This window comes from Carcharhinus amblyrhynchos, chromosome 4 (genome assembly GCF_965287045.1).
Source record: "Carcharhinus amblyrhynchos chromosome 4, sCarAmb.v2.hapA, whole genome shotgun sequence".
NCBI classification, from domain to species: domain Eukaryota; kingdom Metazoa; phylum Chordata; class Chondrichthyes; order Carcharhiniformes; family Carcharhinidae; genus Carcharhinus; species Carcharhinus amblyrhynchos.
In genome coordinates this window covers 70,899,950-70,913,035 of record NC_137327.1, presented here as the reverse complement: position 1 = coordinate 70,913,035, position 13,086 = coordinate 70,899,950, and the positions used below count along the sequence as shown (strand labels likewise).

Here is a 13,086-nt window from a genome sequence, read left to right as displayed (position 1 = left end):
AAACGGGTGCAGCTTGATGGTAAAATCGAGCCCACAATGTCAGGGTTATAAATAAGAAATTTATGAAATGTTATGAGAAAAGCCAAGGACCCGGGCTTTTACCTTTTGAGAGAAGCGCAACTAATGGGATCAGAAGTGGATGCGATTTCCGCTCATGCCCAGGATTGGCTCCTGGCATCAAGTATACATTGGCTGGTCAATTACATGCCAGCCATGAAGAAACATGTCCTGAGAAGCCTTAATTTTGTCGGTCAGAGTAAGAAGATGATGGGCAAAGCGACCAATAAGGGTGCAGGTGAAGGTTTAAAATACCTGAAGCGTGGTAGTTGGTATTGAAGAGCCTCAAGGAGTTACTTTGACATTCAATCTTTGGATTACATTTACTTGTCTTGTGACAATAGTGTGCATTTCAGAATTGTGTTTTTTAAATCATGTTCTCTGCAGTTAAGCAACACTGGGTTTTTATTGTTGCCGAGCTGTCTGCTAAAGTCCTTTTACTGTTGCTTCAATGGTTTAAATAGAGTTTTGTTTATTTTTACTTTGGGCAATTTCTGGGATTTTTTTATGACCCTGCACTGTTAGGGGGAAGATTGATTGACAAGCCAAAGTCAGGTGGCTCCTCCCCAGAAGAATCCAAGGATTCAGTAGTAGTTTTGGGTTTCGAGTTAGAAGCTGTCCTGGTTGTCAAGTGGCAGGCAGGCTTTCTCTCTCCTCTCCTTGGTCTTGTAAATTCTGCCGGCTAGCTGGAAGCAAGTCTCCTGGCCTTCCTGGAATGAAAGTTGTTTTGAAGATGGTTTGCTAGTTAGTAACTAGAGTCTCTCTCTCTCTCTCCCCCCTGATAACTTCAAGCTTGTCTGTGTGTGTATCAAGAGAATTGCAGCATCCATCAAAGGATTCCAGCATCATGTAAGCATTTGTATTTTCTGTGCTAAACCAGTAGCAAATGTTTTATTTATGGGTTTTTTTAGTTGGAACGGTATTTAGCTGCTAAGTTTATGCAATGTCATGGTTGAGTTTTCTCTGGTTTGTAATGGGTAAAAGGTATTGCAAATTTTCTTTCTATACATGTTAACCGTATTCTTAAATAAACTTTGTTTGATAAAATCTCTCTAGTGGGTCATTTGAATCATACTTGAAGTGCAAAATCTCATGTTTACCCTTGCCAAATTCAAATTGCAAAATTTATGATCCAGATGGGCTTCATAAAATGCTCTGGAGTTTCTGACCTGCGCAGTGCTGTCACGGTGGACAGTATGTCACGCACACTTGGAGCCCATGCCAGGCAGAATGAGACTGTCTGGAACCAGTCTGTCACCACACCTGACTTCTCCAACAGTCAGGTCTCACAAGAGATAATTTCTCATTAGTATATTGGTAAATAATGTATCTTTGTCTTTGTTAGTAAAATTTCAGATAATGTGCTTCATGAAATTATTAGGAAAGAGGCCTGGGAATCATGTTGCCCTCACATAGAAGTCTACAAAGTTTATTTCAGAGTTTCAGACTTGGGTGGAGGGTGACAGGGTTGCCTCATCAGTACCAGCTAAGGTGCTGTTTCCATGCCATCACCCTGCCTCCTTGCTTTAGCAGAACAGAAAGTCCTCTGAACAAGGCCTCCCTGCCTCCCATGAACATCCTCACATTGGTCTCTACCTCCTCACCATCGTGCTTCTAAGACCCTGGTATAGCTTGCTTAAAGGTTGCCAGTGCCAAATATTTTTCTTAGGCTATTGACTTCATGACTGTTGACACAGTTGCACTACCATAAATGATCATTGAACAGTAAGTTGCTACAGAAACACCCTTCAAATTCCTTGGACAAACACCCACCTCCCCCAGTTCTGAAATGCGCCCTCCAGCAAACAGTGTCACACACAGCTGTCCCTTTGAACCCACTACAGCTCATTGGGACAGAAACTAAACTCAGTGGAACCTACTTTAGCCTTGGCAGATCTAAGAATCCAGGTGGCCTACAGTTCATTGACAATCTCCTCCTCCAGGCTGCTGAGCAAGGCAGGAAGTCCTCTTACTGAAGACTGATGGGAAGAGACTTTCTCAATGAATAAAATGAGGAAGTAGTGGAGGCAGTCAGCAGCTGTCCAGAAAACCTGGATCCATTACCAAAAGCAGATCAAAAAACCTCTTCACAGGATCAGGGTGACTGACAACATTAAGAACAGAAAAAATCGGAGCAGCAGTAGACCATTCAGCCCCATGATCCTACTTCAGTGGTCAATAATATCTGAGGCTGGAGGCACACTGGCACAAAAGGGTTTTAGGCATTGATAAGGTATATAGTCAACATCTTTTCTCAAAGGTAGCAGAGTCTAAAACTAGAAGGTATAGATAGGTTTAAGGTGAAAGGGGAGAAACACAAAAGGGTCCAGAGGGACAATTTTTTCCACACAGAAGGTGGTGTCTGGAATGAGCTGGTAGAAGCAGTAGTAGGGGCAGGTACAATTATGCCTTTTAAAAAAAGCATTTGACAGTTACATGGCTAAGATGGGTATGGAAGAACATGGGACAAATGTGGACAATTGGGATTAATTTAGTGGTTATAAACTGGGCAACATGGACAATTTGGGCCAAAGGACCTGTTTTCATGCTAAAAGCCTCTATGACTCTATGCGAAGCAGCAGGTAGGTTCATTTAATAGATGTTCACATTATAGTGTTCAAAACCCAACTGCTGGCAATCTGCGGAGGCCCAGATCATGTCACAGAGCGATCACATGACTATCCTCCGAAAAGGACCATGCCACAACACAATAATTCCCCAAATGCATGACAAAAAAAATTATGACTGATCTGAAGTGGCCTTAACTCTTTAATTTTCCTACCTGTCCCTCATAACGTTGACTCTCTTGTCAATCAAAATTCCATCTAACACAGCTCTGAATATGTTCAAAAACTCACCTTCCACTGCACTTTATGGACAAGTATTCCAAACACTCCCAACCCTCCAAGAGAAGACAGTCCTCCTCACTTCCACCTTATTTGATAGTCTGCCCTCTTGATCTAGATTGGCTATGAGGGGAAAAGTGTTTTCAGCATGGCACAGTCGGCCTGTGGAAAGGTTGCTGCTGAGTGGCAGAACGACACTCATCCTAGAAGCTGAAGCAAGCGGGCAAGGTGATGACATTGTGATTTCTATAGTCCGAATAATGAACCCATTCCATGCATTTCCACAGAAAAGGGCCCAGAATTTCAGAGAGAGGGCACAGATTGGTGGCAGTGTCCCCTAATTGTCATTCTAATAACCATGGAGGAACAGATGCTGCAGCTGGCTGGCTACCAGGAAGACTGCGCCATCACTGATGGTGAGGCTGGAGCACCCATGGAGGAACATGAGTCCCTGCAATGAGCCTAATGGGGATCAATTAGAAATTACAAATGACAGTAACAAACAGGTGCCTAAGCTGTAGGCTCTGTGGGCTTACATTGGAATGGTCAGTGCAGTGACAGGCAGCTATTATCTCCGGGCCATACCCCAATCTGAGGAGGAGGAAGAAATGGAGGGAGGTTCTCAGAGGGTGCACTATCCCACTCTTACTCTACACTCTCCACCAGCTCAAATACTGTCACCTCAGAGGGCACGAGGCAAGTTACAGAATTAGGGTCATCACCTGGTTTAAGCACTGTACGAATGTCAGAGCAGCAGTCTGCCCTCTGACCCTCAGAGGACTGTGGAAGACTTAACCAATGCTGATCCCCAGGCTGATGATGAAGCTCCAGAGCTGTGGCAAAAGAGAAAGTGCCTGGGGCTCTGCAGAACCCCCTCCCCTACCCCCCGCCCCACCCCACCCGACCCAATCTCAGGATCTGGTAGAGATTCCAGAAAAAGTGATTGGCTGCACTGACTGCGGAATGTAGAGCTTTGGTTCACTAGGTTGCTGGAGTTCAGAAGAAGCTTTCATGATCAGAATTTTGTAAGCCTCCCTGGCATTTACAGCTTGCAGCATTCCAAGTGGAAGGAGAAGCAATCAAGCAGGGCTGCTTCATCCCAGATGGTGTTGAGCTTCCTGACTCTTATTTGAGCTGCACTCAGCCAGGCAAGTGGAGAGTATTCCAACGCACATACGCCTTGTAAATGGTGGGCAGGCTTTGGGAGTCAGGAGGTGAGATACTAACAGCAGGATTATTACCAATTGTGCATAAATTGTTTGCAATTAAATTCTGAAGAAACTTATTTGGCTTTTCATTGGACCTTCTCAAATGGTGAACAAAGTTAACATCTAGCTTGCAATCCATTGCACATAGATTGGTGTTCCCATGTGACATCAATGACTAAACCTAACATCACCTAATTCCATTTTACAGTCCCTTCCCCTGCCACAAGTAAATTCCCAATCCAGCCAGAGCTTGAAGTTACACACTTTCCTAAAACAAACATGTCCAAGTCACCTTCTCATAAACCTTAATGTTCAAATCTTCCAGCATTTTCCATAGTCCGGTGACACACTGGTTAGCATTGCTGTCTCCCAATGCCAGAGACCCGGCATCAATTCCGGCCTTGGGTGACTGTGTGGAGTTTGCACGTTCTCCCCATGTTTGTGTGGGTTTCATCTGGGTGTTCCGGTTTCTTCCCACAGTCCAAAGATGTGTGGGTCAGGTGGATTGGTCATGCTAAATTACTCCTTAGTGTTCAAAGAGGTGTAATTTAGGTGGATTAGCCATGGTAAATATGCAAAGTGTGGGATAACCTTTCGCAGAGTCGATGCAGACTCAATGGGCCGAAAGTCCTCCTTCTGCACTGCAGGGATTCTGTGGTTTTATGGTTTTCTAATCTTGCTTCAATGTAGCTCGTGAAAAAAAAATCCAGTACAATCATCAAGATGAAATGTTCAGCACTTATTGCATCAGTACATGGCGTGTGGATATTATCTGTCCAAGTTAGTGCATGATTGGCAACACTAATGTTGTGGCATCTCATTTAATACAGAATTTTCCACACACCTGTTTTCTAAACTGTGGCTTACAATACAACAAATCATGTCCATGTTTAGAATGTTACAATTAAATCGTTCATTTCTTTCACTTGATTCGATTACCAGCAGTCTTGAAAATTACCAATAAGCATAAGTTCTCAATTAATACAGCAAAATATCTTTAATTAATGTCAAACAATTTCCAGAGTTATTGGCTGGAATTTTCTGACCTTATCCACAGCTGTGATTTTCCAGGCCCGCTGCAGTGAGTGGAGTTTTGGCTGAACACCAAATTTTCCATTCTCGTTGGCTATGGGGGAAGGCCGAACGAGATCAGGGAATTCTGGCCATTCTCATCAACTAACAAGAAATGATACAAATGAATCAATGTCAATTAAATTAAATTGAACCAAAATAACTGCAATGGAGGAGAAGACGACAACAGTTCACATCAGTAATATTAATCCATTGTTGATATCGGTGACATTGGCGCATATGAGGTTCCAGTGAGTTCATGTAACACTTTTCAATGCTTCTCCTGCCACAGTAACTGCTCTTCTGCTGCTATTTCAGGTCACTTTCCTCTTCCTCTTTCCAGCCAGCTGGAGCTAATGTATTGGTCATCATTCTGACAGTGAGTTTCACTCACTCTCTTGATCAATGTGTTGTCCACATAATGATGAGTGTCAGTGATGGCATCATTGCATGTCTGAAAGGTAGTGGCTGCTTTGGAGGATAGAGACACAAACCCCAATCAAAGAGTTTATGACAAATCAGAGCCGCATAGGGCATTGTTCCACAATGGAGTTGAAGTGATTATGTAACATTGTTCAGCATTGGCTGGAGGTTATTGATTGTTACTGTGGTACAACCCACCCCCCGCCCACATGAATCCTAATCCACCATCTGTAACATCTGCTTCTCTCCAATCAGTCACTGAGGATCAAGCGCCAATTTTGTTTGGTGGCAAACAGTACAGTAAATTTTGTGTTTATCTGGCATTTTACCAAGCCAAATTCTCGACTAACCGGAATTGCTGATGTTCTCTTAATAGTTGTCACTTTACCAACCAGAAGCAATTAGAAAGCTCTCCCATATATGTATATTACATTATTTTATACTTTAATTTTTGTTTGAATGTACAGTTGAAGGTTTGAAGCAAAGAATAATGTTCTTTACTTTAGGAGCATTCACATATTCATTCGTGTTACAAGTGTTTTGCTGTCTTCCATTGGTAAAAGGACCTCCCATTATCTGGAATTTTTGCCTGACCAGCAAACCCATTTCTCGGGTATGCTGGAAGCAATGAAGAGTGATATTGGACGAGAAATGTTCATTTCTAGTCTCCACAGATGCTGCCAGGCCTGTTGAGTTCATTCAACATTTCTGTTTTTCAGATTTCCAACATTTGTAGTTTTTAGTGAAAATCTCAGCAATACTCAAAATACGTCATAAAAGGAATGATCATAATTAACATATTTCCTCTCATTCCCATTCCCGGAGGTTTTCCTGTTCATGGTTCTCAGCTCTTCACCAAGTTAGGATGATGGACAGTCTGCATGAAGGACAGTCAGTGTGAGGGACAGTCTGTGTGAGGGATCATCTGTGTGAGGGATGATAAGGATGATTCTATATCTAGGTGGTGTCTCTATGACAGGGAATCTGTGTTCTCACTGCTGACTACAGTCCGATGCTGGTGCCTCTTCTTTACTGTTCCATTCTTGGAATCTGCTGCTTCTTGGACAGAACAAGATGCATTGGACTGGTAGAGAATTTATCCCTTTTCAAACAGACACCGTTTGCTGCAGCAATGGTTCTAAAACTAGGACTGAGACAGATGTTCAGTGTAAGTGGATAATGGTTTAAAAACATTGGAAAATTGACTTCCTCTTAATAAATCGCTTTATTGTGTTCAGGGTGTGCCGGAAGAAAGACTGCATTGTTAACCTCATCACTGTTGGGAATAGAATTTGGCAATAAATGAGGCAGGAAAAAATAGCCAAATAATTTATCAAAAGGTGAACAAAACATATAATCCCAGTGCTTTTGACTCCACTATAGACCCAGGACCATCCATTTCAGTAATGATGCTGTTATGAATCAATCAGGGACATTGCAGAAAAGGGACTGGACATTGATAGTGATGGATTCAGTGCCAATAAAGAATACAAGCATTTCTAACACAAGCACAATGGGCTGAATGGCCACTCCTATGGTCTGATTCTATAATTCTTGGAACAAGGCAAATTTCCTGGTATTGTGTTTAATGAAGGGAATTGTATGGATGTAGTGAATTTCTGATGAAGAGTGGATTCCTTTAAAGTTCACAGGTGGGATTTTCCGGCTGCACTTGTCCCAAAACCAGAAAATCCCACTCGCGGTCAACGGACCTTCCTATGGCCTGCCCCTCATCCACTTCGATTCCTGTGGCAAGTGGAACGGGAAAATTTGCCTCCACAGCTTTTGGGTTCTCTCCTTAGATTACACCGAGACAAAATCTTTCACAAAACACTACAGCATGGAAATAGTTTCTTAAAATGGGCCAGTAAAAGGGAATATGAATGTCCAGTGTTAGACCCCTTTAATATATCAGCTATGGCATTGATTCATTGAATTGATGTTTACTTTGGATCATTTTCATCTGTCCCAAATGCAGCTTTCACCACTCTCCGTGCATTCTCTGTGAGATCATTCAGTGCTCCACTCAGCAACTTGTAGGTCATAAGAAATGATGATCCTGCTCCAAAGATGGATCCTACAACTGGGACGTGGTCAAGTGCAAGCTCAAAACCAGACACGACAACAGCAGTGGCTCCCCATGCTAATCTGTTTATTATATCTGGAGTTATTTCACCCACCATGGGACCTTTCACCACAGCTTTCAGTTCTTCCACAGGTTTCCCTGCCTTATTGGCCAGTCTTCGAAGGGAGGCATCATCCAAACCCAGACATTTACGGAAATGCATGATTCCTCCAATCAGTATCCCAATATCACAACCAAGGGAGACTCCAGGAACTGGCACTGCTCCCAATATTCCAGAAAGTGATGCCAACATCCAAACTCGCTTCTTTAGCTCTTTCTTTTTCTTCACCACAATTTCCAAGGTTAGGTTGGGAAGGGCCAAAATGTACACACTTCTCTTTAAACTGGGAAGATCATCTTCAAGAACTTTACTTAACAGATCAAAATCATACAGATGCAGGTGAAAGTTTGAAATCAGGAAAACTTGGGGTGATGAGATCCCTGCCTCTTGCAAGCTCGTGATACAGTAATTCCTGATCTTTTCCAATTCTTCCTTTTCCTTAAATTCCCTCCTTCCCCTTTTCACTGAATCAAGGTCAATATCAATTTTAGATCGAACGAAGTAGAAATTCTTCCCCAGCCGTTTAATTGCCTGAGCGAGTTTTGCATCATCTTCTAAGAATCGAGGGTGCGAGGTAATGATGAAGAAATCGTATTTTTTAAATTTCATGTGCTTTAGGTATTTGTTCGCTGGGAATTTCTTTGTTCCAATTCCTGGCAGATCCCATAAAATAACATTTGGCAAACTGGGATGCTTGTATCCGGTTGGTTCCATTGTGGTTTCTGTGTTACCAACCTTAGCAGCATCCTCATCATCGATTTGCAGTCCTCTCATCGCATTGATGAAGGAGGATTTCCCTGCACCTGCTTCTCCTGTCACTGCAATGTTCAGCTCTGTGTTGTCCAGGTCATTAACTTTTTTCTGTATCAGCGGTGTTACCTTTTCCACCCCACCTGATTCAAAATTAGATTTCAGATTCTTCAGTTCATCCTCACTGAACAATGAAGTGTTTGAAGCTTCAGCACTTTGATCTCTGAAAGGAAACATTTTACATGATTTGCACCAATTGAAAATAACTCCTATTTACAACACATTGTCACATCTTCAGAACGTCCTTACACATCTCATTGAATCCTTTTGCAAAACAAGCACAATTGTCACGTAGCTTATTAAGACAGCTAATTTATGCACAGCAGATCCCAGAGTGAGCTATTAGATGAATGACCAGTTAAGTTGTCTTTGCGTGAAAGTTACCTTGCCCCTTTTTAATTATGGACCCTTTAAATATTGATCCTGAGATGCCCCAGCTAAGGGCAATCATCTCCTGTTTCTCCAGACAGCAACAACTACAGACTCATCTCCCAGCCCTAATTCCTCTTCACCATCTGTGAAACACCTTAGCCTGCCCTCAGTCTGACTGAGGCCACCCCAATGGTGCCTCTTACTTACTGATTGTGAGGCTCAGATGCGTTGATAGGACTTGTGCAATGAGGGAGGGTTGATTGGAAAACGGCTGATGTTACACCGTTGTTTAAGAAGGGTGCCAGGCAAAAGGCGGGGAATTATAGGCCGGTTAGTTTAACGTCTGTGGTAGGTAAAATGTTAGAATCTGTCATTAAGGAGGAAATTGCAAGGCATCTTGAAGGGAATTGCTTGATAGAGCAGACGCAGCACGGTTTCATGAAAGGGAAGTCGTGTCTGACAAATTTACTGGAGTTCTATGAGGATGTGTCTAGGGCGGTGGATAGAGGAGAGCCGGTGGATGTGGTCTTTCTAGATTTTCAGAAGGCGTTTGACAAAGTACCTCACAAGAGGTTATTGCAGAAGGTCGAGGGACATGGAGTTGGGGGTAGGGTGTTAGCGTGGATAGAGGATTGGTTGTCAAATAGGAGGCAGAGAGTGGGGGTCAACGGGTGCTATTCGGATTGGCGGATGGTGACTAGTGGAGTGCCCCAGGGGTCGGTGCTGGGGCCTCAGCTTTTTACCATTTATATAGATGATCTGGAGGAGGGAACCGAGTGTAGGGTGTCGAAATTTGCTGATGACACCAAGATTGGGGGAACGGCAAATTGTGCGGAGGGTGTGGAGAGTCTACAGAAGGATCTAGATAGACTGGGCGAATGGGCCAGGAAATGGCAAATGGAATTTAATGTTGGCAAGTGTGAGGTGGTCCACTTTGGTAGGAAGAATGGTAGGAAGGACTATTACTTACGGGGCGAAAAACTGCAGCAGGCGACGGTGCAGAGAGACCTCGGGGTCCTTGTGCATGAGTCGCAAAAACCCAGCTTGCAGGTGCAGCAGGTGGTCAGGAAGGCAAATGGGATGCTGGCCTTCATAGTGAGGGGGATTGAATATAAAAGTAGGGAGGTCTTGCTGCAGCTGTATAGGGCATTGGTGAGGTCGCAGCTGGAGTACTGTGTGCAGTTTTGGGCGCCGCACCTGCGCAAAGATATTTTGGCCTTGGAGGGAGTGCAGAGGAGGTTTACTAGGCTGATACCGGAGTTGAGGGGGTTGAGCTATGAGGAAAGGCTGAATAAACTGGGCTTGTACTCGTTAGAGTTTAGAAGAATGAGGGGAGATCTCATTGAGACGTATAAGATGATGAATGGGATGGATAGGACAGAGGTGGAAAGACTCTTCCCGCTCAAAAAAGACAGTAGGACTAGGGGGCACAGCCTCAAGATAAAAGGGGGGCGGTTTAGAACGGAGTTGAGGAGGAACTTCTTCACTCAAACAGTGGTGAATCTCTGGAATTCTCTGCCCGTTGAAGTGGTGGAGGCTGCCTCGCTAAATATTTTTAAGACGTGGGTTGATGGGTTTTTGATAAGAGAGGGGATTAAGGGTTATGGGGAGAGGACGGGAAAGTGGAACTGAGCAGCGACAGATCAGCCATGATCTTATTGAATGGCGGGGCAGGCTCGAAGGGCTAGATGGCCTACTCCTGCTCCTATTTCTTATGTTCTTATGTTCTTAAGTCCAGACTAAGGGCCCTGTTTCTTGAGGCTTCACTTCCTCTGCTGAAGGGCTGAAGAAGAGGAGAGGTGAATGGAGGTACATGACCTGTAGAATTGCTCACGACATTCTCATTAATGTGCTGACATTGAGCAATGGCAATGTTTTGCAATAACAAGTTGTGATGTAACTAAAGGAACTGAAGAGATACAATATGAGGAGTTTCTTGACCAACCTGGAGCTGGCTCCTCCCATCCGGCTTCTCTTTCTCTCGCTGCTTCCCTTGTGTTAGCGTCCAGTGATTCCAGAGTTTCCTCCCCAAAAAGGGCGAGAGGGCAGAGGCTTGTGGCTGCTCCCCCTGATGTCACTTCTTTAACTTTGGTTATGTTGGGTTTTCTCCTTTGAGAGGAAAGTAGAGAGTGACTGTGAGTGGCAGAACTTTATTTACCATCAGATAAAGGACAAGACTGGTGTGAGGAATCATCTTTAATCAGGCTGTGAACGGGAGTAAACTGCAAAATTCCTAATGAAGGTTTTTCCATCTTCGCTAATTCAGAGTGTGAGGGAAGGAATATGGTAACAAAAATATTGAAATGTTTATGTTCTCATTCCTGAATTGAAGCACTTCAAGTGTGCATCTTGATCTCTGGAGAAAATTCTGAGTATCATTGCACTTTCTTGCTATGACAATTTGAAATGTTTTCTAACATCGCTTTCAGATATTTTATGAATAAAGTACATTGTTTGTAATAATAATAAAAGGACAGTTGGATGAGACCTGGGAAGAAGTCCTGTCTGGAGACTATATGCATCTCTTTAACCTATGCTTAATGCTATCTCCACTCACATTGTCTGCACCTTTAAGACTTGAATAGCAGGTTGGCTGTAAAGATTTGCATTCTAATCAGTATTCTGTAAACTGTGTGTGCCTTTATCTGCCCTTCTCTGATCAGAACTTTCCACTCACCTGACGAAGGAACAGCGTTCCGAAAGCTTGCGGGTTAAACTCCCTGGGCTTTAACCTGGTGTTGTGAAACTTCTTACTGTCTTTACCCCAGTCCAATGCCGGCATCTCCATAGAATGGGCACTACCAGTGATTTGCTGTGGCCCTTTTGACCGTGTGGTCAGAGGCAGCAGACGGTGTGTTATTCAGTGACTTTGTTACCCATGAAAGCAAGTCAATGGCCACTTTAAAACCGTTGAAAACAAATGTGTTCTTTTAAAAAGCTGGCAAAGTATTAAACACAGTAAAAAGTCTGACAACACCAGGTTTTAGTCCAACCTATTTATTTGATAATATTCTCACTAGCTTTCGAGGGGACAGCCTCTTCGTCAGGTGAATGGAGAGTTCTGGCCTGAGTCTGAGGCCAGAACTCTCCATTCACCTGACGAAGAGGCTGTCCCCTCGAAAGCTAGTGAGAATATTATCAAATAAATAGGTTGGACTAAAACCTGGTGTTGTCAGACTTTTTACTGTGTTTACGCCAGTCCAACGCCGGCATACCCACATCAAAAGTATTAAACATCCATGCAATAATTTCGAACAAAGTACTTCCTTCTTCCAAATTTTTCATCAGCTCTGCAAAGTAACAAAACATGAGCTGATCTGCCCACATCGGGAACCACCGAAAACGGGAAGTTGCTGAACTCCTCTATTCACTAACAACATTCAGATTGAGCTTTATCTATCTCTGTTTTTATATGGTTTCCACTCCCCAATCCGATAAACATGCGGCCCGTCATTTCCTGCACTGTTTGTAAGTTTCACTTTCGCTGGCAGTCCTGAATCCTGAATATAAAACTTGCTTTTTGGCAACTTTTGAATTTTGAACACAGCCAGACCTTGCAAGGAAAGGGAACCTGATGGAGTGAAACACGCGCGAGTACAATCTTTAAAAGTTGTGCTGGAATTCTCTTCAAACCTGTTGAATATAATTCACCCTGAATTTTGACCACCGCGCCGAGTTTCAATGTCTTGATTGTTACCTGTGCGGCTCCTTGGCGAGAGGAGAGTGCTGATCAGGGAAATTCTCCCTCTATGAACATCTCCGTACAGAGTGCTTCCGTCTCGCATTCGCGCTGGGAATACAGTCGCAATGAATAGATCAATTAACAGCTTTTCAATAAGTCAGTGGGTAGGTTCCTGCACACTATCCAATGACAATCAAAACCCTGGAAGATCACTCGTTACTAGGGAGAATTTGCTTTTCCATTTTCCAGGCTGTATGAATCACAAAAGGTGCCCACTCACTCACTCAATAGTTTGAAAACTGGATGCTCTGAGTCTGAATTTCAGATAGTTGCTCTCGCTAGGTGGAACAGATAGATGGGTTCAAGCACTTCCTACTCCCCAAAAAGATTGTGTTCTGCTTAAAAAATATCCTTCGTTCATTTCCTTCATC

General features: G+C 43.4%; 1 protein-coding gene across 1 annotated transcript; it reads right to left on the bottom strand.

Moving 5' to 3' along the window:
• Positions 1–6,695: 6,695 nt before the first annotated feature.
• Positions 6,696–12,854, bottom strand: LOC145342625 (interferon-inducible GTPase 5-like). Its single transcript, XM_080188169.1, has 3 exons — positions 12,671–12,854; positions 10,919–11,082; positions 6,696–8,764 (listed from the first exon to the last, which is right to left on the bottom strand). The coding sequence occupies exons 2-3, from the start codon at positions 10,936–10,938 to the stop codon at positions 7,549–7,551; spliced, it is 1,236 nt and encodes a 411-aa protein (XP_080044295.1). The 5' UTR covers positions 10,939–11,082; positions 12,671–12,854; the 3' UTR covers positions 6,696–7,548.
• Between the last annotated feature and the right edge of the window lie 232 nt (positions 12,855–13,086).

What these genes read in the sequence shown, in the direction of transcription:
- LOC145342625 (XM_080188169.1), bottom strand. Translation starts at nt 10,938, where the DNA reads ATGGGAGGAGCCAGCTCCAG. An exon ending in ATGGGAGGAGCCAGCTCCAG is followed by an intron (nt 8,765 to 10,918) that starts GTTGGTCAAGAA and finishes GTTTCCTTTCAG; the next exon opens with AGATCAAAGTGCTGAAGCTT.